Source organism: Microcaecilia unicolor, chromosome 4 (assembly GCF_901765095.1).
Source record: "Microcaecilia unicolor chromosome 4, aMicUni1.1, whole genome shotgun sequence".
NCBI classification, from domain to species: Eukaryota; Metazoa; Chordata; class Amphibia; order Gymnophiona; family Siphonopidae; genus Microcaecilia; species Microcaecilia unicolor.
In genome coordinates, this window is record NC_044034.1 from 316767925 (window position 1) to 316793335 (window position 25411).

The 25411-nt window shown below is 43.6% G+C and overlaps 1 protein-coding gene across 2 annotated transcripts in view; it reads right to left on the reverse strand.

Moving 5' to 3' along the window:
* Nucleotides 1-14293: 14293 nt before the first annotated feature.
* Nucleotides 14294-25411, reverse strand: part of GFPT1 (glutamine--fructose-6-phosphate transaminase 1) — a 137032-nt gene continuing 125914 nt past the window's right edge. For both annotated transcript variants that reach the window (XM_030201865.1, XM_030201864.1), the window contains one exon: nt 14294-14492. In XM_030201865.1, the coding sequence (XP_030057725.1) occupies nt 14448-14492 (45 nt within the window). In that variant the 3' untranslated portion in view covers nt 14294-14447. The remainder of the gene's footprint in view (nt 14493-25411) is intronic.

The following is a 25411-nucleotide window of genomic DNA, read 5'->3' on the forward strand; positions in this document are numbered from 1 at the left end:
AAAATGGACCCCTTCCCCTCCCCCTACTTGTACCCCTACCAATGACTGCTCCTTTGAAGCAGGTCATTAATATGCACATTCCCACATTTCACAGATACACAAACAGCAACTGCTGAATTTCAGAAACCACTAAAATATAATACAGATATTCTTTATACCTGAAAAAATTAAAAAACAAACAAATCTCAAGCCTATGCTGAAACTTCTCCCATCTGTTTACCTTTGGATCAATGGCACATTGAGATACGAATTCAGGAACATCATTGGCATACTCTTAAAATAACTTTTTCTTTCCTTTCAAGGGCCAGATGATATGATTTTGTAAAAAGGGAAATGAATTAATGAAGGAAGTAGGCCTAATGCTCAAAACACAAATTTGCAAACTCTCCTTCCTCTCTCACACTGTCCCTCTTCCCTCAATTAAATTTCAATAATAGAGCCCCTTGATTTGAAGCCCCAAATGTTTCAAATTCAAATCCCAGCATCTACACTGCTGGTGAGCATTCTTATGAGCAGTGGCCAAAAGCCTCCCTTCAAAAACCTGCAGAGGGCACGAGATAAAAAGCAAACACCAAGGTAGGTATTGTGACTTCATCCATTACTTGATGCTCCTCCCATGGACTCTAACCCTGCCAAACCCAAGGCCACATGGTACTGTAATGATGCAATATTCAGAAGAACATTATTTTCTTGGAAAATGAAAGTTCAGTAAACAAAGAATCACACTTACTCCTCCCAATAACAAGCTCTATGAATGAAAGCATTGATAATTCTTTTGTCTCTGAGCTTCTGGCTCTATGGTAAAAAAAAAATGTTAGCTTCTAGTACTTTGCATATATGATAAGGTATGTAATTCAACAAAGGTTTCAACTAACCAACTTTTATTAATTAAATATACATCTTTTCTTAAAAGCTTTAACTCAGTCATAGATATGAACAATTCTGGCTGTGCAAAGAACCCTTTACAACCAACACTAAGAGCCTGACTTCCAAACCTGTTTTCTCCTGCGTGGTCTAATAGGGAAAAGCTTAATGAATCAGGTACTAAGTCTTTCAAATTAGTCAAGGGCAATTAATGGGGCTATTCTATAATTGGGTGCCTGCATTGTACATGGTTATGTATGCCTACCACCAGATGGAGACTGAAAACTGTACTAACTTCCAAGTGAGCCTATAAGTGTCCCATAAAGTCCCCAGCCAGCCAATTCTTTTATTATACATGCCAGATGAGTAGCTCTGCACAAACCTGACTTAAACTTGAAAGAAATCCATGAACCATAACTCTGTTTGCTCCTTAGCTTCTTGGGGGCAGTAAAAGAAAGAAAGAAAGAAAACAGGGATAAATGCATCAACACCAAACTGCAAATGCATTTTTGTTGGTTGCTTCCTACTGGTGTGCCTAACATAAGCTCCAGCAACCAAACATCTCCTCACTAAAAAAAAGTCTAGACAAAACTAAAGGAAGGAAAATGAGCAGGTAAGGCCTAACTTCACCTTTCTTAATGACCCTCTAGACCAGTTCAGTTGAGTGGAAAGTACCAGAGCAGTATATTTCCCTAGGGAGGGACCCCCAGACTGGTAGACAACACTCTCAGTCCAAAATCTGTATCCTGCTATGCCTGAATATCCAAATGATAGTAGTTAGCAAAAAGAATGCAGGGACACCCATGTCACTGCCCTGCAAATGTCCTCTGGCAGAATCAAACCACTCTCCACCCAGGAGGCTGCCTGACCCCTAGCAGAGTGTGCCCTAAGGACTGCTGGCACCTGTCAGCCCCAGATGATATAAGCCAAAGCAATAGCCTCCTTAAGCCACCATGCAATGGACACTTTTGAAGCTGCCTCACCCTTTCTTTGCCCTCTGAAAAGGACAGTCTATCAGACCGCCAAACACCTCCATTCTCCTGAGATAGTCACATAGCACTCTACATACATCCAAAAAGTGCAACCACCATTGCTGTTCATCACCTTGGGATGCTTTCAACACTGGCAAGGCAACACTGATTAATATGGAAACTGGAAACTACCCTCTGGAGAAAGGAAGGGACTGGCTGAAGACCTTTCCCTCATGGAACAGTAGGCATGGCTCTCTGTACAACAATGCATGAAGCTCCAAAATCTGCCTTGCTGACGAGATAGCTACCAAGGGAAAAATTAAAAAAAGTCTTCAAGGTTACATCCTTCAATGTCGTCTTCCTCAAAGGCTCAAAGGGGGAATCCACAAGGCCAATAAAATAAGATTCAAATCCCATGGCAGCCTCAACAACTTAATGCCCCTGAGGAAACAGACATCCGTGTGAAAGACCAGCAATCTCCCCAGAATTGGACCCCTAAAACAAGCCAAGGCCAACACCTGCACCTTCAAAGAGGCCAAGACCACTCCTTTATTTAGACAATTCTGTAAAAATTCCAGAAAATCCACCACTGACACTTTCAACAGAATCTGATGATGATAATCTATACACCAAGACTCAAAAATTCACCACATATGGAAATGGGCTAGCAAAGTGGATGGTTCTCTGGAACTAAGCATAATAGACATCACCTTGCTGAAATAACCTCTAGTCCATGACCATACCCTTTCAATAGTCAAGCCATTAGACAGAAGAGAGACAAATCTTGCATCCACACAGGCCCCTGATCTATCAGATTGTTTGACACTGAAAACCACAGCTGAGATCCCATCACCAAGCGAATCAGATCTCCGTATTGCACCAGACTAGGGCTACCTACACCACTGATCCACTGTGCTTCTCTGTTCTTTGAGTTGTTCTGCCTAGCAATGGCCACAGAGGAAACACGTACAAAAGAAAGAACTTGGGCCACAGTTGTGTTAGGGCATCCACCCCTTCCACCAAAGGATCTTTCCTGAGACTAAAGAAATAAGGTGCCTTTGCATTGGCCGCTGTCACAATCAGATCAAAGACTGGCCTGCTCCAGCGCTGAATGACCAAGGAAAAAGCCTCTTGTCCAGGCTCCATTCTCCTGGGTCCAACCAGATGCAACTTAAAAATCTGCCTGAATATTCTCCACCGGTTACATGAACCACCGACAGGTCCCTCAGGTGAATTTTTGCCCATTCTAAGAGAAGTGCTGCCTCGACTGCCACCTGAAGGCTTTTGGTCCCTTTTTGGTGGTCTACATACACTATCGCAGTGACGTTGTTGATCAAAATCCGTACTGCTTTGTAATGAACCAGATGCTGAAAAGCCTGCAGTGCCAAGCAAATTGTCCTGGTTTCCAGTTTGTTTATTGACCAAGACACCTCCTACATCAACTGGCAACCCTGTTGCACGTCCCAGGCAATGAGCGCCCCAGCTCAAAAGGCTTACATCCGTGGTCACCATTGTCCATTCCAGAATGTCAAGACTTGATCCTCTCTGTAGACTGGGACTGTTCAACCACCAATTGAGGCTGGATGTCACTTCTCCATGAAACAGAAGCCGCAGCTCCAATTCCTGTGACTAAAATGACTACCGAAATAACAGGGATCTCTGAAGGGAGCACATGTGGAACCACCTCTGTTGTTGCTGCCATAGACCAAGCACCTGAAGGTAGTCCCACTCTCAAGGTCTTGCCTGGTCAAAAAGCCATCTCACCTGGCTCTGTAGCTTCTTCATCCTCTCCTTTGTAAGGAAGACTCATCCTGTCACATGTCAAATCTCACACCAGGATACTCTGTCACTCGAGAGGGAACCAACTTGCTCATGGCCAAGATGACCACCCAACCTAACTGCTCCAGCAGATGCTCTTCCAGGCTGTCACCTGTCTGCTTTTCTGAAAAGGCTTCGCCAGGATCAGCCAATCAACCAGATAAGGGCGTACCTAAATGTCTTCTTTCCGTAAGGCTGCAGGCAACCCAACCATCACTTTTGAGAAGGTATCAGAAGCTGTCATCAACCCAAATGACAGAGGACAAAACTGATAATGCTGTCCTAAAATCATGACACATAGGTATTTCTGGTGGGGTTGCCTAATGAGGGAATATGTAGGTAAGCGTCTGTCAAATCCAGGAAAGTGAGAAACTCCCCCTGCTTGACCACAACCATTACAAACCACAGAGTTTCCATCTGAAAACTGGGGACCTGGAAGGCCCTGTTCCACTCACTAGATCCAGAAATAGCCGTTGCCACTAATTAGATCTAGAAATAGCCAAAAGGTGCCCTATTTCTTCAGAACAGATGGAATTAACACCCTGTACTCCTTTCTTCCAGTGGCATGGGCACTATGACCAGGAGTTGTACCACTCTGAGAATTTTTATTTATTTATTTATTGCATTTGTATCCCACATTTTCCCACCTATTTGCGAGTTCAGTGTGGCTTACAATACATTGTAAATAATGGAAATGCAGTTAGTTACAATCAGTTATGGATTCCATTGTGAGAAGTTAAGCAAGACAAAGTCAAGGTGTCGTTAGGGAATAGGTCAAGGAAAAGAACAATGGAAAGAAACAACTGGAAATCGGTAGGGTGATAAAACCTTAGCAAAAGAACATTCGGTATAACATTTTCTGTGAGTGAAGGTTTAAGTGTGATGAGATTACGGGGGATAAGAGTTCAGAAAAGAATGTATTGGTGTATTTCTGGAATCGTGAGTGTGGACTTCATGTGTATTGCTCCTTGCAGTAAATTTTATTGAAGAGATGAGTCTTCAGTAGTTTGCGGAAGTTGGTAAGTTCATGGATTGTTTTCAAGTTGCGTGGTAGTATATTCCAGAATTGCATGCTTAAATAAGAAAAGGTTGATGCGTGCAGCGTCTTGTATTTTATGCCTTTGCAGTTTGGGAAGTGGAGGTTAAGAAAAGTTCAAGATGATCTTTTAGCGTTCCTGGGTGGTAGGTCTATTAAGTCGGACATGTAGGCTGGAGCTTCACCGTGGATAATTTTGTGGACTAATGTGCATATCTTAAAGGTAATGCGTTCCTTGAGTGGGAGCCAGAATGGTATCCTTGACTGCCCCACTTTCTGCCGCAAGCAATAAGGAGACACAATGAAAGCATCCCACAATGGTCTGGCAAACTTCAAGGCTACTGGTCTTCCATAATCTGGGCCCATTTCCAATAAAAACTTTGCAATCTCTGAAGGCCACCAGACAGTGGGCTTGGAAACCACTGGACACTCCAGGACTGACCAGAGAGGACAGACCCGGACTCCTGGCCCCCTCTTTTGCTTCCTTGAAAGCACTGCCCCTTTGGAAGAACCTAGATCTCTGCTGACAGCTAATCCATCTAGGCCGATAATGCCTAGCAACTCTGAAGCAATCCCTAGCAGCTGCACCTCGACCTATGCCCCTGGGTTTATCTTCAGGCAACCTAGGAACCATGGACACAATAAAATTCTTGACTAGTTTGTCCAAATACTCACCAAACAACCATGTGCAGTGAAAGGGAAGACTACTGAGCTTAGCCTTAGAAGCCAAATCTGCCAAACAGTTCCTCAACCACAAAAATTGACTTGCTGTCATCAGGAGTGCCATCTCTTTAGCAGAGGCTCAAATAAGGTGATACAAAGCATCAGACAGAAAGACGACTCCCATCTCAATCCATCTGACCTCTAGGAAGACACTGGAAGAGTCCAATGGCCCAACTAACATCTGCTCTACCCACTTGACATGCTCAAGCTAGGAAGGTTAAAATAAAAGTAATACCTGCACCTCCATTTTTGTTTAGATTGTAATGAATAAAAATGAAAATAATGCTTGAAACTTGCTCTTTTATTACATGTATTTACTTTTCTACATAGTTGCCACTATTCCTACACTATTCTGCCAGTGATGGTACACATTTTTGAAAGCCATTGCGAAAGAACTGCACATTTTTTCTTTTTAAACAGTTGCTCACAGGCAAACCATAGAGTGGCCGACTAAATCCCACATCTGGGGTATCCTGCTGACCTGCAATTAAATTCTTAACAGCCCTATGCATATGAAAAGACTGTGGTCTCCTAATGTCCTCTATCATCGGATGTATCTTCTTGGCACCCTCAGGCTGACCATCTTCGATAAAGTTGAGGGCCATGACCACCTGCGAGTTTCTGAAGCTCATCCCAATGGAAAATCCAGACAGATCCTCCCCTGGGGGCATCTCTTCCCCTTAAGGATTCTTTACCTCTTCATCCCGAACGGCAAAGTCCTCACCCATCCTCTCTAAGCCATGGAGGGATCCAGCGAGGCCTCCTCATCTGAATCCATCTCCTACACCAGGTGCTGTTTTTGGGAGCTGCAGGTCCCTCCTGGCTCTGGAGATGGTAGAGTCCCAGCCTGCCTTAGACAAAATGCCTTACAATGTTGCTAAAATAAATTCAAGTGGGAACCCACAGCTTCCAGACTGCAATTCAGCCTGTCCGCTCTGTGTTGCCCCAGAATGTGGCTCCATCACTAAGGTTACCATATGGCTCCAGAAAAAGGAGGACGGATTGAGCCAGCCGGGTTTTACTTCCATTGCTTTCCATGGAAAGCAATTGCTCTCAATGGAAGTAATTGCTTTCAATGGAAGTAATTGTCCATTGCTTTCAATGGAAAGCAATGGAAGTAAAACCCGGCTGGCTCAATCCGTCCTACTTTTTCTGGAGCCATATGGTAACCCTATCCATCACCCTCCAGGCTCAGGGGAACTGCCTCCTCAGTACGATCCAAGATGTCTGTAGTCCCTGCCAAAATCAAGACTGCCACCTTAATATAACTGCAGTGCTGCTTCCTCTGACCTCTGGTATCAACTGGCTCCTTTCATTGCAACTCCATCTTTACACTCTACTGCACAGAATATACAGTTGTCCCCAGATACCTTAAATGCCACACCGATCACATGTACGGCACCAGCACGGCTTGTCCAACAGCACCCTCCTCTCACCAGTCACCTGTGGCAGCTGAGCACACAAACAGGACACTGATAGCCCCAAACCACAGCTCAGTGAATCAGGTACCAAGTCTTTCAAACTAGTCAAAGGCCATTAAAGGGAGCAATTTTATAACTAGGTGCCTCCATTTAGGCACCCCAGTGCTGTGTGGTGACAGCCTATTCTGTAACAGCATCTGAGCATCCCGATTCCACTATAGAATGCAAGTATAACCAGATATCAACACATGCAGTTACACAAGCCACGTAACTGAAATTGTGTAAATGTGGAAGAGACACACATAACTTACAGTATTCTGTAAGTTATGTGCATAAGTTGCAGCCTCGCCCACATGCTCCTCCCATGTGTACACCCTCTTTGCATTTACATGCTATGCCACTTACACTCACCAAGCAGATCAGTGCTTAGGCACCATGCTAGCACTTTTGTGACTAAGTATATACTTACGCATGTCAGCACTAGCATTACACATGCAAGGGGCATGTAAATGTGGGTGCCCAGTTATAGACTTGTCCCTCATGGGTACAAACCAGTGGCATAGCCTCAGGTAGGCAAAGGCCCATCCACTTCAGATTCAGGCTCACCCAGCAGTGATGTGGCTGGTGGGGATCCCCAAGCCCTGCCATCTAAAGACTCCTGGCATCGCTCCCTCCAGGAGATGAGGCAGGTCATTTAACTCCACTCCCCTCCCAACAGTACCTTTATAACCTTTAGATTTTTGCTAGCAGTGAGCAGCAGCACATTCCCACTGCTCACACTGGCCCAAGCCTTCCGACTGATGCAACTTCCTGTTCACGGGACCAGGAAGTTGTTTTAGAGGAAAGGCTCAGAACCGGTGTGAGAAAGGGGAATGAGTTGCTGCTTGCAAAGACCTAAAGGATTTAAAGGTACCGGGGGGGGGGGGGGGGGGGGGGGGGTTGGGGGAGTAAAATTAAGTGAACCCCCCCCCCCCCCCCCCCCCCCCACAATCACCTGGGTGGGTGGGGTTGTCATGCCCACCCACTTTGGGCTCAGACCTACCCAAAATTGGGTGTCTGGCTATGCCCCTGGTACAGACTGGTACCAAACCTTTTATTTAAATGTTGTTTATCACACAGGCAGATGAGAAATCAGAACTGAACAGACCACATGTAAAAATGTTTTCTGTTTGGCATGGCCTGGATTTTTCAGTCTGCCCTTTCTAAGGCTGCTGTAATCCCAGAATGTATTTTGCTCCAGACGTGCTGAAGAAAGCACCATGGTAACCTCCCTCTATTTATCTTTCCATAGGGTAAGAAACTCTCATAGTTCATTTCCCGCACACAAGTCTTTCCAGAGATAATTGCGTCTGGCCAAAATTCCATATTGCACCAATTCACTTCCAGACAGAAAGCAATACCCAAGTAAAGGATGTTACTGCCAGATTGAAAGGCAAAATTATTTTCTATGTAGCCCAGCAATGGAGTGACTAATTGGCACAACCAAAAGTGCCAATTCTAGTGGTTCTGAAAGATGACATACTATTTAAATTTCTCAAATCAGTTTGTCATGACTGTATAACCATCCCCATCCCACCACCAAAAAAAAAAGAAAAAAACCAAAAAACATTTAAGCAATAAGAGAGACTTCTGCCATTTGTGGAACCTTTAATTACAGGAAAGAGATGCAAGAATAAAACAAGTAGTACAGAACAATCAAACAGACCTACAAACATGAATTTCTACATGGAGGATACAAGGATGAACATGAAACAAAACCAAAAACTGGAATATGGTCCCTTAAGATAAAAGGAAGGATTTCAAGCAAGGAATTAAGCAGCAACCTCTCAATCATATCAAGTATGATTTGCACAAACATTGAGTCTGGGGACACAAAACCTTTGCCTTCAATTATTCACAGCAGATAAAGCCTATTCTTCAGTTTGGTCAGGAGTGATAACACCTGTTGTTGAGATGCACCACCACATAAGGTACCAAGCAGCATTCAGTTAATCCAGAGAAAAGGGGATGAAAATAAATTTTATAAAACTGCAAGACACTTTCAACAAAACAATTAAATGTGCTCTTAAAGAGAGATGCAGCAAAGACAACAGTAAATATATCTGGGTGGGTTTTTTTAAACCAGCACACAGAATCATGAACAGATAAGATTTTAAAATATTCTTCATATCAGGATTCCAACCATTATTAAACAAAACAACCATTTAGGATGGTGTATTCAATCATAAGAATGATGCTCAAAAAGACCATGGAGGCTTGTTTTCAAAGCACTTAGACTTACAAAATTCCATAGGTTACTATGAAACTCTGTAAGACAAGTGCTTTGAAAATAGGCCTCCATATAAAGCAAATGGAACAATGACTGAACCCAGCAAAGCCAGATAATTCACAAGTACTAACAAGAAGGTGCCTATCAACTCACAAAACTATTTTCACATTCTATTGTATTTTGGGTTTCTTTCCTATAAAGCATGGCAGCAGCAAACCATAAAAGCTCTGAAGATGCCTCATCTACTCTGACTATTGCACTGAGCACTATACCCTTCTGACACAGCCCCAAAAAGCTACACAATGTCCTTCCACACTCCTGTCCCATAGGTTACCAGCCTATGATCTCTGCATCAATGAAGCAATTCTATAAATGTTTAGAATGTATGAGTACTAGCATTTATGTGTGTATGTGCACACCTAGGCATGTAAGTATTACCACGGCACCTAAGTGCTGTTCTGCAAATACCCATTTAATTTACATACAAAGCCTATATTTATGGAGATAAACGCATGGGCGGAGCATGGACAGGGCTCCCACTTACATGTGTAAGTTACAGGAATACTGCTGCACTTAGGCGCTGATACACTAACTCTACGGCCGGCATAAGGGATCATGCCCAAAATGCAAGGCACATTAATACCTGGTTACACTAATGTTCTATAAAGAAAAGTAGGTGCTCCTCACATGCTCTCCAGGTGTCTTAACTGGAGGTATCCGGGCACAGACTTGTAGCGGGACTCCCTCCTCGTCTCTCCCCATTTGGGAGTTTTCATGCAGCTGTTAGTGTAGTGCTGTGGTACTAAGTTGTAAAGCATGTGGCAGTAAGAGGCATCATAAAAACTATTTTATGGACAGCATTTTACAGTAGAATATCTTGCCAAAGAACATATAATCCATTAAATCCACCACTGCATATCTGGGGAAAATTTTACCACAGACGCCTAGGTTTAACAAGCAAGAAGGGGCCTATTTAGGCCCTATTTGATAAAAGCACATAGGCATCTGTGCATCTTTATAAAATACTAGTGCAAATCCAGCAGCAATAGCGCCACCTACCTTGAAGGCGCAGACATTATGCCTGCTTGAGAGCTGGTATAAATGTCCATGTTAAGAGGACACAAGTATGCACATAGCTTGGCATATTTTATAATCAAAGCACATACTTCACAACTCCACACCTGCTCCCACAATGCTTACATTACAAGCACACACATACATTTTATGCCTGACCTCATTTTATAAAAGCCATTTTATGTGTCATATACTGCCACATATGCACTAAAATGGCTTTCTACAATTAATCTCAAAAACCTAGTCATCACACAGAGGTCTTCTCCTACATCAGGGGTTCTCAACCCAGTCCTCAGGACACACCTAGCCAGTCAGTTTTTCAGGATAACCCAAATATGCATAAGATAGATTTGCATGCCCTACCTCCATGTATGCATATTTATCTCATGCATATTCACTGTAGGTATCCTGAAAACTGACTGGCTAGGTGTGTCCTGAGGAACGGGTTGAGAAACCCTGTCCTAGATCCAACATATCCTTACAGAGCACTGTGACATCTGTGGGCTTAATTCCTACTCAGTACCGAATTCCTTCTCCATGACAACAGTTTCCTTGGCCCACAGTTTCAATGGGGCTTCTAGACAGGACCAGAGGATCACTAGCTCTCCAAAAGTATTATGTGTGAGTAAAGGGATTACACTATGGGCTTGATGGGCTGAGGTGTGCTACCAATTCACAAGCATCGATGCTGTGCATTACTAGCAATCAGATCTTCCTGCGGTAAATAAACTCAAGGTAAGGCAGTGGCACATTTTGTAAATGTAGGCCCAAAAATGCCTTAGGTCACCCTTTTTGGTGTATTATAAAAATACCGATATGCCACCCTTTATAAACATACTGGCATGGTGGACAACTCCGAATCCAGCAGCCAGTGTTTGTGAACTTTGGAAGCTCAACCTACTGGGACAAAATTCAATATAAAAAGAATATAACTGACAGGGGTTATTGACTTTTCTAAGACAAATCACACTCTCCAATTGTTTGCTCTTCTTTAAAACTACCCCTCACTATTGCACTGAAATTGTTTAACAACCTTTCAAAACATTTGGTGGTAAAATGTGTAGGTCTGGAACACAGAAAGGAATAGTGTACTGCTATACACCTTGTAGGAAGGAATGTCTAATTGGCTCAGCAAAGCAACACATTTGTTTCAGAGAACAGAGACAGACCGTTAATAAATATGCACTAAAAGGAATCAGACTCCAAGCTGGGACAAAACACTGCGTGGAACCATAATTTGGTCAAAAACAGACTGATGAATCTTAAGCAAGACAAAGTGAAAACAAGCTGCCCTCAGAACTCGATTCAACCAAATTTATGACTCCCGAACAGCTGCAGGTTTGATGAGTGAAATAATCACATATGTTTTTAGAAAGCCCAGAATGTAGTACAAAGACAGCATACATATCTGTCCTTATTTCCAATATTCTGTTTTTGACCAGCTTACTACTCTGGCTTGCATAACACACTGCAAACCTCATTACAAAATGCAATAACTGCAATATGAGAGAAAAAAAAAAAGAATATTGAGTTGTAAACAGGATTATCTGCAATGTCACCTCCGCCTGCAAGCTCTGAACATCTTTAATGAAGCTACTAATCAGCAAAACACACTCCCTGCTATGGACAAAAATGACCGAGTGAATCAAGTATTTAAAAATAACAAAAAGAATACGAGAAACCTATCTAACGGGGAGCTCTGCAGAGTCTATTACACCACTTTCTTAAGACAAATGGACTGAACTGTTTATATCTGTTACTTGGATCTCTCACCACTTAGGAAAGTTACGTCTCATGACATTTGGCATCAGTGCCATCTCATCTGTGCCTCAATTATAAGATTTGGGGAGGTAAGGAGGTTCATCTCATGCCACATTTGACTCGTCATCCTGTTATATGAGTTAGGCTGATAAATTATGTCACAGCCAATGAAAAGAGAGCAAAATAGAACTCAGTCAAGGTAGCCAGTAGAACAACTTGAAGCCCTTATTTACTAAAGAATTTTGACATAAGCAAAACTCTTAATAATCTGGGCTCTAATTCATTTCAATGTTACATGGCTGCTGAAAATTCCAGGCCCTGTGTCTATGATCTACTACATATCTATGAACAAGATGGAGCTAGTATGTTCATCGGTAGGCTCACCTGTGCAAGTCCAGCTCTAGCTCATGAGCTCTGCAGCTGAAGGCCTTACTCAGAAACCTGGTAAATTCTCCTCTGTAATTAGTACAACCTTGGTTCTCCCCATGTTAGTTTACTGGTTTCAATTCTTTGAAACAAGGTGCAGATGGTTTTAGGCACCAATAGAAACACACAGCCACTGTAGCGCTTGAGATCAACAGTTCATAAGCTTCCCCAAAGATGGAGAGATATTTAGTCATTTAGCCTTATAAACACAAATTCCTAGGCTCAGTTCTACCCTCTACATTCAGAATGCAGAGCTGCAAACAAATGCTCATAAACTGATGAAAAACTGCAAGTGAGGTAACATAAAATGAATATCTGAGGCTGCTGAACTGTAAACATTTCTAGGATGGCAGAATATGCAGGGGACATTTAATACTGTCTCTAAGAGAGAAGACCCTCAGGGCCAGGTTCAAATTTCCGCAGAGCAGAGGCAAATACAAAAATCCAAGAAGCGAATTTGGCTTGCACAGCTTTGGAATGGCTCCAATTTTTCACCCAAGGATTTTGATTTTTGCAACTTCAGGAAAGAAAATAAAATGTGCAAGCTTAAAAAATATCTGTAAAACATACTGAGAAATGTTTGCTAGAAAGGGCTAACTTAAAGAATCAAGTCAATGTCCTGCAGTGAGGAGATTTTTTTTTTCCATCCAGAATTTCCAGGTCTTGGGTTTCTCTACACTCTACAGCTCTTGAGCTATGGTATCACAGAGCAATACAAAAAAATCAACACTCCCTTTTTCATTGGCTACGACATAAGGAGAGGTATTCTGAATAGGTATCCGATAGCTGAGGTTTTGGTTAAGCTTATAATTTTGTTGTTTTATAAAATATTGTTCAAGTGTGGCCAGAGCTTTTTCGCTTCCAGATGTCAGCACACATCTGCACTGGCTTGAAATATGACCAATCCAGTCAATTTCTTAAAAGTAAAGTTAGGGATGAATATAGACCTCAGCTACAATCTGGGGTTCAATTCAATTTTGCTAAAGTGATTCACCTTTAGGGAAACAAAATCAAGGCGATACATTCATCTAACTTTCATCATATGGATTTTCTTTCATGCCTCATCGGCATAGCAATGAATTATGAATTTGGGTTTCTGTATTTACAGATACATGCAGCAGGAAAAAACAGATAACCACAGGAGCTGCGATTGCTAACCTAGGGGGCCCTTTTGCTACAGTGCACTGAAATCTGGGCTTAATGCATTCTAACACAGGACTTTCCCATGCTCTAAGCTCAGTTTTAATGCCGCACTTTTAGGGCTTTTTTTAAATCTGCAGGTCATAAACTAATGTTGCCATTAGTGTGCGAGACCTGCAAAAAATTAACATGGGTGTATTGACCACCTCTAAGGGCCCTGTTTACTAAGCGGCGTTATAGGTGTGTTAATGTTTTCAAATGCGCGTTAACCATGTACATGCCTAAAATATCCCTACAGGCTCCTACTTGGTTAGCTAAAAACACTAACACACCTTAGTAAACAGGGCCCTAAGTGCTCCTGCATTAAGTCTGCACTATCCAGTTAGTTCGTGGTATCAGAACGCACTAGCCAGATAGCGCGCTCCCTGCCTCCGCCCATGACCCCGCTCTACAAAATATATATTTTTAATAGTTAATGCGTGTGAAAACAGGCAAAATACTGCAAAAGGCAGTAGCCCCTTTTCCCACACTAACGCCATGTTAAGGGTTTAATGTACTTTAATTAAAGGGCCCCTATTACTTAAACTGAGAAAGTGAAAGTGGTAGAGGGAAGACACTTAAGCAGTATCCTTTGTTTCATTGTTCCAGTCGTATCCCTCAACACAGGTAGTTTAAGGTGGAAGGAGTTAACTAAAATCCGTCCCGCTGGTTATGATAAAATATAAATCTATACGCATGTCCCTGAAATAAAATTCAAACCATTTAACAAAAGGGGGAAGCACTGGCTACATATGTATCCAAATTATTTTAACACAACAGAGCTTGGGCAGACAATGCAGAACAGACAAAGTTGTCTAAATGAGTTGCCCAAAGAGTACAAAAGGAAGATAGATATTTTGGTACAAAAACAGTCATTTTTCTCTTCTCTTCGTCATAGATGGCCTTTATTCCACAGTGACGGACTTGGCAAGATTTCTTGGACAGTCAACCTGTTAAAAACAAAGAGAGGTTTTGGGAAATGTTTTTTGCCCACACCAGCCTTTCAAAATATATGGGACCAGTAAAGAACTTGTTATTGGAGAACAGGATGAAACACAGTAAAGAGCTTCAGCATTCATGAATTCTAATGTGTCCTACCCCTCCAACCCATGTGTAACTAACATAAACCTTCATCCCAACCAAAGAGCAGTCACTTCACATTTTCCAGATACTGTGTGATCAATTAGAAACCTAATCTTTCCCCAGGGTGTCCGAAAAAATGACTGGAAGGCAGCTCAGCTTCTGTAAACAATTCTTCAGCTAGTTTTTCCAGCTTCAATCCTCGATAATGTAAACACATACTTCAGTAGATAATGGAAGTTTAAGAGTCCAAATATTTTCAGCTTCCCTCTTTACTGCAAAGATTGTTTCACGTCATGTACGTGCAAGCCTCTTAACATATATATATATATATTTTAATTTACATGTTGCATTAAGGAATTGAGACTAGATCTTGAACCTTCAGTAATTTTTTCAACCCACAGTCCTTCTGTAATAGAAAATTAAGAATTCACCTTAGTCAACCTACTGCCTTGTACTCACCAGAGCTCACCAGTGGCGTAGTAAGACCCCAAATTTTGCAACTGCCAAAATGAGTGGGCACCATACCCCCACCCCCCACTCTCCATACTTCCTCCCCAACTTAAATATTAAATAACTGAGCTGGCTGGGATTCCCCAAGCCCCATCAGCTGAAGAGGACTGAAAACAGTACGCGCCAGGGGCAGCTCACTAAACTGCCGCCAACTGAAGTGCACGGGAGTTTGTGAAGGCATGATGAACCCCCGTTTTCAGCTGGCAGGGTTTAGGGATCCCTGCCAGCTGCAGCAAGGATGCTCTGCTACTACCACCTTTGGCTATGTCACTGAAAGCTAATGTCACAGTATATCACATGGGATATCAGAAACAACTTCCTTCTCCTTGCTTTATAGATTTCTAGGGCTGGATGTGGATTTAATAACTCACTGTTCCAAACCTATGCTCAAGTCATTTTACGTTTCAAATATAGTACATAAGTCCTTGCCCAAGAGGGATTACTAACTAAATTGGTGCCTGAGGGTTAAGTGACTTGAAGGTCACAAAGAGCTGCAGCAGTGAGATTTGGACACTGGTTTTCCTGGTTCTCAGCTCATCTTTGCCCCAGTTATAAGATTTCGGGAGGTTCAGGTCATGCCACAATTCACTCGTCTCATAATTTAAAAAAAAAACCACAAGAAAATATTGATAATATGAGTGAGGCTGCAAAATGATGCCCCAGCTTAAGAGAAAGCAAAATGGAAATCAACTAATTTCCTAATTTGATATTTGAATGTCTCGTATATCTTTGCACAATGTAATCCATAACCAAATTGTAACAAATGTATTTCTACTATTCATATCCTATTGTAAGCCACACTGAGCCCGCAAAAAGGTGGGAAAATGTGGGATACAAATGCAATAAATAAATAAATAAACTCAGCTAGTAAGTAAAACAACTTGAGGTCTTTATTTACTAGAGGATTTTGACAGAAGTGGAAAAAAAAAAAAGAGGAGAAAAAAAACCCTTTTATTAAATTAAGCCCCAATTGTGTGTGTTATTTGAGTGCTTAAAAATATAGACAATGGGTCTACGATCTACTGCAATCTGTTAACAGGATGGTGCTATAAGTTTGCTGACCCCTGGTTCTAGGCCTCTCTTCCACTTTGAAAGATGGGTAGCCTGATCTCTATCTTGTGGCTACTACTCAGGTCACTACTGAAAAAGCGTGACCTAACTCCCAATTCCATATCATCAAGCTGATCAATCCATAGACTGGTGGGTTGTGTCCATCTACCAGCAGGTGGAGATAGAGAGCAAACTTTTGCCTCCCTATATATGGTCATGTGCTGCCGGAAACTCCTCAGTATGTTCTCTATCTCAGCAGGTGGTGGTCACACACAGCAGCAGCTCTGGCTAGGCCTCCAAGCCTAATTTTTAGGTTTTGTTGAGTGCCTGGGGTTGAGGGCTCTTTTGAGCAAGTGCAAACCTGGTGGTGCCAGGTCCCTCCTTTTCTCCCCCCTCCCGCTGGCTCCGTTAAAAAAAAAAAAAAAAAAAAATTTTTGAACGTCCTTAAAGGCGTTTATTTCGACGTTTATTTAAGCGTCTATTGCAGCTACTCACTGGGACACCAGGTCGTTACAACTCGGAGCGGACAGCCTTCCTTCCTGCCCAAGATTGTTTCTCGCTTCCATGTGAATCAGCAGCTCTGTCTCCCTTCCTTTCGTAGGGAGGACTACCCAGAGGAGTACTCTGCTCTTAAATATCTGGATGTGAGACGAGTCATCATCAGATACTTGGAAGTGACCAATGATTTCCGGAAATCGGATCATCTGTTTGTCCTGTTTGCAGGTCCTCGTAAGAGTCTGCAGGCTGCTAAGCCTACAGTGGCAAGATGGGTCAAGGAAGCCATTGCAGCGGCTTATGTGGCCGCGGGGAAGGTGCCGCCTATCCAGCTGAAGGCTCACTCCACGAGAGCTCAGGCGGCCTCGATGGCAGAGGCCGGATCCGTCTCCTTGGAAGAGATATGCAAGGCGGCAACTTGGGCTTCGGCTCATACATTCTCCAAGCATTACCGTTTGACTGTGGCTGCACGGGCGGAGGCCCGGTTTGGAGCTTCAGTGTTGAGGTCAGGGATTTCAATGTCCCGCCCTGGGTGAGTACTGCTTCGGTACATCCCACCAGTCTATGGATTGATCAGCTTGATGATATGGAAGGTAAAATTATGTATAATCATACCTGATAATTTTCTTTCCATTAATCATAGCTGATCAATCCATAGCTGTAGGAGTATTTGCTGTGATCTCACCCACCCTGTGTGCATATGAGAGCACCTTTACAGCCAAAATGGACGCTGCAACCTTTCACCTATATGTCTGACTACCAACTGTGCAGAAGTCAGAATTTCAGCTTGTAATAGACTTACTGAAGCCTGCACCACCTCCAAGGTCACTCTGTATCGGGGGAGAATGTATGTCCCTGAGGGAGAGAGTGAGAGAGAGCTTACGAGATAAGACGGACAAAGGAAGCTTCATACAGATGCTGGGAGTACATGGTGGGATTATTTCTGATTGGCTCCCAGAAAACTGATTGATCTGAGAAGCGGGAACAGAAAGAAACTAGTTCCTGAGAGAAGAAGAAGAGAGAAGAACAGAAGAACAGAAGAGGAGAACACTTGCATTTCTGCAAGCACCTAATTGACCTGAGAGACTTACTGATAATACCTGGCAAAGCTTTTCCCCAGATTACAGCTGTCTACAGGATCTATACTGAGTCTGTATCATCTGTGGCTGATCAAGACAAGTGCATCACCTGAGCTTGTGGGACCTCGCTGAGACCTTCGGCTGAGGCATTGGAAGGAATCTGATCTGGAAACCGGGACGGTGAGATCATAGTTTACTTCCTTCAGGCTGGGTTAGATAATTAGTCTGTGCTCGGACCCATCAGATGTGTGACGTCAGGATTTATGATCTCTAGTTGCTGTTAGCCTAGTATAAGATTTGTGTGGTAATCATTAGGATCTTGGTATTGTGTTTATCTGTCATTACAGATTAGCCAATAGGATAATCATAGTTATTCTCTATATTTTGGTATCATTTTGCATGCAATCAGGAATTGCTGATACTATAAGCTGATAAGAGTTTTCTATATTTTTGTATATAACGCTGTATAAATAAACTAATATATTCCATTGGTCTGTCCGTTATTTTCCATGCAGCTAATGTTGGGCAGAGGCCACGCCCCCTAGACATAAGCGAGTACATAGGTAGGAAATTGGCCTCTTACAAAAACATATATATAACCACCTACAAATTGGGGGCTCGTCCGGGATGGTTGGTGCAGGAATTAGCAGAAGTTAAAACTTTTTCTGGGTCTTTTCAGAAGGCTGGTTTGAGCTTCTGTCTCTCTTTGCACGAACTACAGATTTACCCTAGCTGACGGCAGACTTTGTTTATACAGCTGTGTTTTATTGCTGTAATTGGTTGACAGATTTATTACTCTGAGCTCCAAAAGAGAAAGAAACGGTTTCTCTAAACTCTCTGGAAGGAAAACAGGGTGTGTTTAGTCTTTAACATGGCGACCGGCACTGTTGGCACATTGCCTGAAATTCTTCTGAGTGAACAGGAGAGGGGCGTGCTTAAAATATTACTGCCACTCTCTCATAGTAAGGCGAAACCAGCTCCTCCTACAGTAGAGTCTGTACGTGCTTTATTTGGTAGCAGGTCACCGAATAGCTCAGAAGCATATGCTACGGTTTTAAATACAATTATAAAAGAGAAACAGCATTTGTCACAATGGATGCTTTGTGAACTGGGCGTGTCTCTTTTGGCAGTTAAGGACTCTTTGATGAATGAGATAAGACAGGTATCTGTACCTCTAACAGATCGCATAGCAGAGTTGCAGTTAGATTTGTCCCAGACTAGGGAAACTGTCCAGGAGCGAGACAGTGAGTTAGCTGCATTACGAGTTGATTTAGACACTGCCAAATCTGCTTTAGCAGGGACCAATGTAAGCCCCGCCCCACCTGACTCCTCTGAAGAGATTTGTACGGAGTGCCAGACACTGTATGATAAGTGTAAAACTTTGCAGTGTGACCTAACTGATTGTGAAGCACTCAATTACACATTAAAGCAAGAAATTGCCCAGTACCTCGAGTCTTTTGATTCGTTGCAAGAGAAATTTTCTCGTTTGACTGATGCATTACACAACCAGATTAGGGAAACAGATAAGTTGCAGACATTAAATCGGGAGCTAAAACAGGTCTCAGAAGGTGTTCAGAGTGAGTTGCGCAGGGAGCTAGTGGCCACTCAAGAACAATCTGTGTCTGTGTTTCAAGATTGGCACGCAGCCAAGCTAGAGTTAGCGGAGGTAAAAGAAAAGCAGGAGACAGTCTCACTGCAATTACAAGGTACAGTGAAGGACAGAGATTCCTTGTCTAAAGCATTAGATGAGTGCACTGTAAAGATTTCCACAATGCAGCAAGAGCTTACGCAAATGGCGCAGGAAGAAGTACCGTATACCTTAGAGTTCCCCGACAGTTTTGCTGTGGGTCACCCAAGCCCAGCTCCCGAAATAAACCGTTACGTGAGCCGGGAGGGACCCGAGTTAAACACACCCACTGGGGGCATGGCTCCGGCTCTTTCCCGCCCCTCTGTACAATTCAGCCCCATAGTGGCTGGTGACCTAAGCAGCAGACCCGAGACAGTGACACACCCACTGGGGGCACGGGTCCAGGGACTGCCTGCTGAAATCATCAGCTCACTTGGTCAGGTGCCTAGCTCAGGGCCTCAGCCTTCGGCAGATCCACCCAGTTTTAGCAATACACCTGCCCCGAGGTTCTCTACCCCTGGTAGTGATCAGCGGCATTTCAAGCCGGAACCCAAGAAAGGAATGTCTATGGAGAGGCAGGCATATGTTATAAAGATGCTACGCACCGTAATAGCGCCTTTTAAAGCGTCTGCCTCGGTATCCATAGAAACCCATCTTAAGGCAGTGCATGAACTCCTGCAGACCATGCACGTCTCTTCTGAGGATGACATCAGAGCCCTCCTCAAATGGACCTTTAGTACCGAGTGCCATGAAGTTCTAGATTTGATCATGTCCGATAACACCGATTTACGGTCAGTGGAGCAAGCCTTAGCGAAGCGCTACGGTCTCTTTGCCAACTCTCTTGAAGCTAAGCGTGCAGCGTATACTATTAGTTGTAATCCGGAGGAGAGTCCGCGGGAGTGGGCCCATCGCTTGAAGCGTGCATTTTACCAAGGGGGGGTCCCGCCTGATTCTAAAGATCTTGAATTTGGTGATTTCAGGGAACTTTTTATACAGGGTCTGCCTGATCCGATAAAGATTCCCTTGGCAGGAAAAAACGCAGAACCCTATTCCAGCCTTCTCAAGCAGGCTGAAGGAATTTTTGAAATCTGCCGCGCCAAGCCCATCGCAGAGACTCCGAAACCGGCATCCAAGAGTCGCAACAGGGTGATACCACCCGCCGTTTGTGCGGTCACTTCCACGCTTTCTCTGGAAAACAAAGCGCCGAGACCAACTACGCCGCCGGGCTCTCAGGCCCTGCCGCGGGATGCAGCGCCCCCTATTGCACAGGAGGGACAGCAACAACCTAAAAAGAAGCGGTTTAATCAGAAGAAGTGGAATGCAGAGAAGATTCGTGCTATGCAAGCTCAGCTGGACCAATTGATGGCAAGATGTTCAATCGCGGAGTCTAGCAATGTACCTAAGACACCACCATCTCATAAAAAGGTCAAATTCCAGAAGCAGAAGGACCAGTCTTCTAGACCGCCGACCCCTCCAGGGCTTAGTGTTAAATCTGTTGAGGTGGAACAGCCATCGTCTTCGGAGGAAGAACAAGCATGACTAGACGTGGCCACAAAACCTGTTACCGCAAGCGTCCCCACTGTCCACGTGGATGCGTTGTCGTCCATCAGTGAGGAGTCCCCCCGTGAACCATGCTGCGTCTCAGCCCTCGAACCCGGAAGGGCCTCTTTCAAAAGACTCATCCCAGGAAGTCAGGTATTTTCTAGGTAAGCTTATATCTAAAGGTTACAGATATACCGTGGAGTTGTTAATTCAACAAGTACTTTCCTGTGAAGGTCTCCTGGATACAGCCTCAGAGGTGACTTTGGTCACCCAGGGCCTGTTTCAGAAACTAGAGGCATCTCTAGGGGGGGGTCAGGATGTGCTGCATGTCACACCGAGCGACTTGTCACTGGTGGCCTATGGCAATCAAAGTATTGGAACTGTGGGACAGGTTTGGCTATCTTTACAGCTTGGACAGATGACCGTCAGGCACCCAGCCATCATCACTACCAGCGAGGGTGAAGAATTTCTGATTGGAAATGACCTTTTGAAGAGATTTCGGCCTGTTTTGGATTATGACGAGGAAACTATCTGGTCTAAAGTCACTCGACCCCTTAAATATGTGCGAGGGAGATACTGGCGTACAGTCAGTGATGCCAACTCTGTGGAGCTACAGGACACTCCCCTGCGGACTGATCTCCGGTGTTCCGCGGATCCGCCCATGCGGGAGCCTCCGCTGACAGAGGCGCCAAAAGGGGGTCAGAAGCATGAAGAGCTGGTGCAACAAGCGGACCAACTAGAGATTGTTTCACAGGACTCAGCCAAGACGGATGACTTAACAGATACTGTGTCTCCCGTATTACCTGAAATCTCATCTCCTCTCTCTGCTCCTGATTTTGCTCATCCTTGCAAGGTGACTGTCATCACCCGGAAAGGTGATGAATTCACCATACCAGTTCAAGTGGCTAACACCCAATTGCTTCAAGCTACTTTACTGTTCACTAGTGATCTCTCCTACATCAGTGACTCTTTGTACAGCCAAATTCGTAAGTCTGTACAACTTCCCTTCAGCAGATGTTCCTCTACTTCGGTACAGGTACCGGGACAAGGCTCCAAGCCGCTTGACGGAATATGTGGCCTTCCCTTGACTGTGGGAAAGAAGACATTCACCCACCACTTCTCTATTGTCCGGGGCTTGAGGGAACCCTTAGGTTTGGGGTCAGATTGCCTTGCACGACTGGGAGTTTATGTGGACCTGGTGAATCTTGTCCTGTGGAGTAGAATGCAGAACAACCCAGTGGAACTTGAACCTACGGCTGTTTGTCTGAAGTCTGGACAGACCATTCCCCAGGTCTGTGAGGTAGTCTGTGACAAGGATGTAACCATTCCAGGAAGAGTTCGGGATTTTTCCCTCAAGCTTCGCCTCGCTCAAGGACAACGTCTGCTGGATGATGTAGTGTTCTTTAACCCACATGCCCACTTTCGAGACCTTGGATTGGCAATTGGTGTTCTGCCATGTTTGGAAGTCACCGGTACCACCTTATACCTGTTGGTCACCAATCCACAGTCTGCTGAAGTTGAGCTATCTGCTGGAGATTCTGTTGGCTTTCTGGTTGGCCAGTCCTTCCATGATGTCGAGGTAAGTTTGCCTATCCTTGGCAGGCTGCCTTCTTCTTGGGACACCTGCCAGGGGGGGGAGACGACTGACAGTTGGTTTACCTCTCCCAGGGGCCTCGTATCTCTCGAGTTTGTTTGGCCCTATGATGCGACGTGTGCTCAGGTACAGGTGGAAGATGACTTCTTGTTTCTGTCCAGGGAAATGTCTGTACCTCAGAAGCCTCGAAGGGTGAATTCTGTGGAAACCTCAACCTTGCAGGAGGACATTGAAGAACAGGTGGAAATTTCATCCAACCAACCTTTCTCAGAGTTTGATGCTATGGTGAAAGAGCAAGTGGAACAGGCTGATGCTTGTACTACTCACATTGAGATGATGACAGGTAGGGAAATGACATTACCAATTCATTTGTTGTACAGGACTAATGATGTGAACTTGTCCAGTGCTACCTCCACTCATGAATATGTCACCCATTTGCGTAAGCATTTGCAAAGTGCCTTTGCCTTTGCTCAGAAAAACTTGGAAAGTAGCGCTAGAGGTAGAAAAGCCTATTATGATCAAGGGACTACCTCTAAAGAATACCAAATTGGCGACAAGGTATTCTACTTCAATTTTGCCAGAAACAAGGTTAAAGAAAGGAAGTTTCTGCCTAGTTGGCGTGGTCCATTCCCAATAGTGGAAAAAGCTTCACCTGTGGCTTACCAAATTTGCCTCAAGAAAAATACTAAGGGTGAAGACACCCTTAAATGGGTCCACATCAATCAGTTGAGACCACGTCATCCCAGTCATTTGATTCCAGACGTATGTGTTGATGACACGAACTGTACTAACACCCCAACAGCATAGTCTGTTTTCTTTGTACCTTGCAGATGCAGAAAAGAACCCTGATGATCGTGTTCTTGATCTCCGTGCTGCTGGGATCGTGGTCCAAGATGATCGAACCTGGTCCCATGTCTGGAGTTGTTCTGCAAGATACCCCTGGCTTCCTGATTACCCAGTCCCAGATTGTTCCACAGAAAGTAGTTGTGTCCCTTGACCCAATGCATGTACTACTGAAACATTTCAATATGAGTCACTTATCTCTGTCTGCTGTTACCCATTCCTGGTTTTTCAATTATATGCAAAATGCCCGTGCACAAGTGAAGAACATTTTGCATCAACTGGACAAAGTCATGGTACAACCTATGCAACCTTATAATTCCAGGTCCAGATCTAAGCGTTTTCTTGGTCTGGCCGGTGGTTTGATTTTCTCGGCCATTGGTTCACTTTTTGGTATTTCCATGTCTGTTGCCAACGTAGTTTCTGTCCAAAAGCTGCAGGCCAATATACATGCCATCCAAGCAGACTTGAAAGCCATTGAGACTAAATTGGTAGTCCAACAGAGCCAACTTGTGGCCCAAGGTAAAACTATTGCTGATACGGTCACTCTTGTGAATTTACATACACATAAAATTAGTGCTAACACAGCTGATTTGTTGACAATTAAAGGTACCATGAATGAAGACCGTGTGTTTATACAACCTGTTAAGGACCTTATCCAGGATTTATTTAGGGAAGTAGATACCAGTGTTAGTAAGCTAATGCAGGGACAGATACCAACGTACCTAATACCATCTGATGTTGTTAAAGATGCCTTTGCCAAAGTTACCCGGTTGTCTATTGAACCTTTTCAAATTCAAATCGCATTTCATTTAGGTACTGCCTTTCCCCTTTACTTGGATATGGAGCGTATGGAAATTGCCTTCATCCTTAATTTGCCATTTATTATGCCTGAGAATGTATACCAGCTCAAACAAGTTGTAAATGTAGGTACTTGGCATGAGAATTTGTACCTTAATGTTGATACACCTAAGTATGTTGCTTACCAACAGGATGCTCCGCAACATTATTTGGTCCCTAACTTAGACCTTTGCCACAAAACTAAAGATGTTAATTGGCTATGCCCTGGTAAACCTTTCCTGAAAGACACAACAGAAGCTCTTTGTGGCTTGTCCACAGAGAATGTCCAAGAGAAGTGTAAGGTTACCTTATCAAAATATGACGATTTTTCTGATACCACTGTAGCTGTACTGGATACGGTATGGTTAGTTAGCACACCTAGTACTGAACTTACTGTCACCTTTCAGAAGCATGATGTAATCAACCGTTACACTCTTCCTTGCAATGTTTGTGTAATCGCTGTACCCAAGTATGCTGTTGCCCATGTAGGAGGAGTTTCCCTGTTTTATCTTGACACAGACCCGGTTGTTTCTGAATTGGAAGTGCTTGATGTATTTCGTGGACATCCTATTGACTTTGCTATGGACCTTATACCATTTTTACAGTCCAAAGACTCTCACACTGTTGAATTATCTGTTGACCATGAGACTCTCGAGGTTGCAGATTACAAACGTCGTTCATCTGATGTCACCCAGTTCCACATGTCCACTCACGTTGTCATCCCACTTTTGACCATCTCGTGGGTCATCATGCTCCTGTGTGCTGTAGTGTTTTGGAGAGACCTTCGTCATTTACGCTATCGCGTAAACACTTTGTCACCTACGGCGATGAGATTGCAAGACTTTATGTAGTTACCTCTAACCAGAGTTTTGCCAACAATTTATTCCGTTTTCACTTTTCTGTACTAATATGCTTTGCTTTGCATGATGTGATTTTCATGATCTATGTGATTATGGTTCATGATTTGTTTGATTAATTTTCATGTGTTAAGACTTTTAACTAACTGCACATGCGGGTTCTATTATTCAGTATTTTGCTGTATTAGCATTTGTGATTTCCTTGTGAACATTATTTTGCTTAATTGAACTGTTTGAAGAGTATTAGTTTGCATTAGTTGAGATTTACTTTGAAACTTTTTGTAGTTTTGACCATGAAGTTTGTACCTGAATCCTGACTGAACTGTCTGGCTTATTTTTGTAGTTAGGTTGG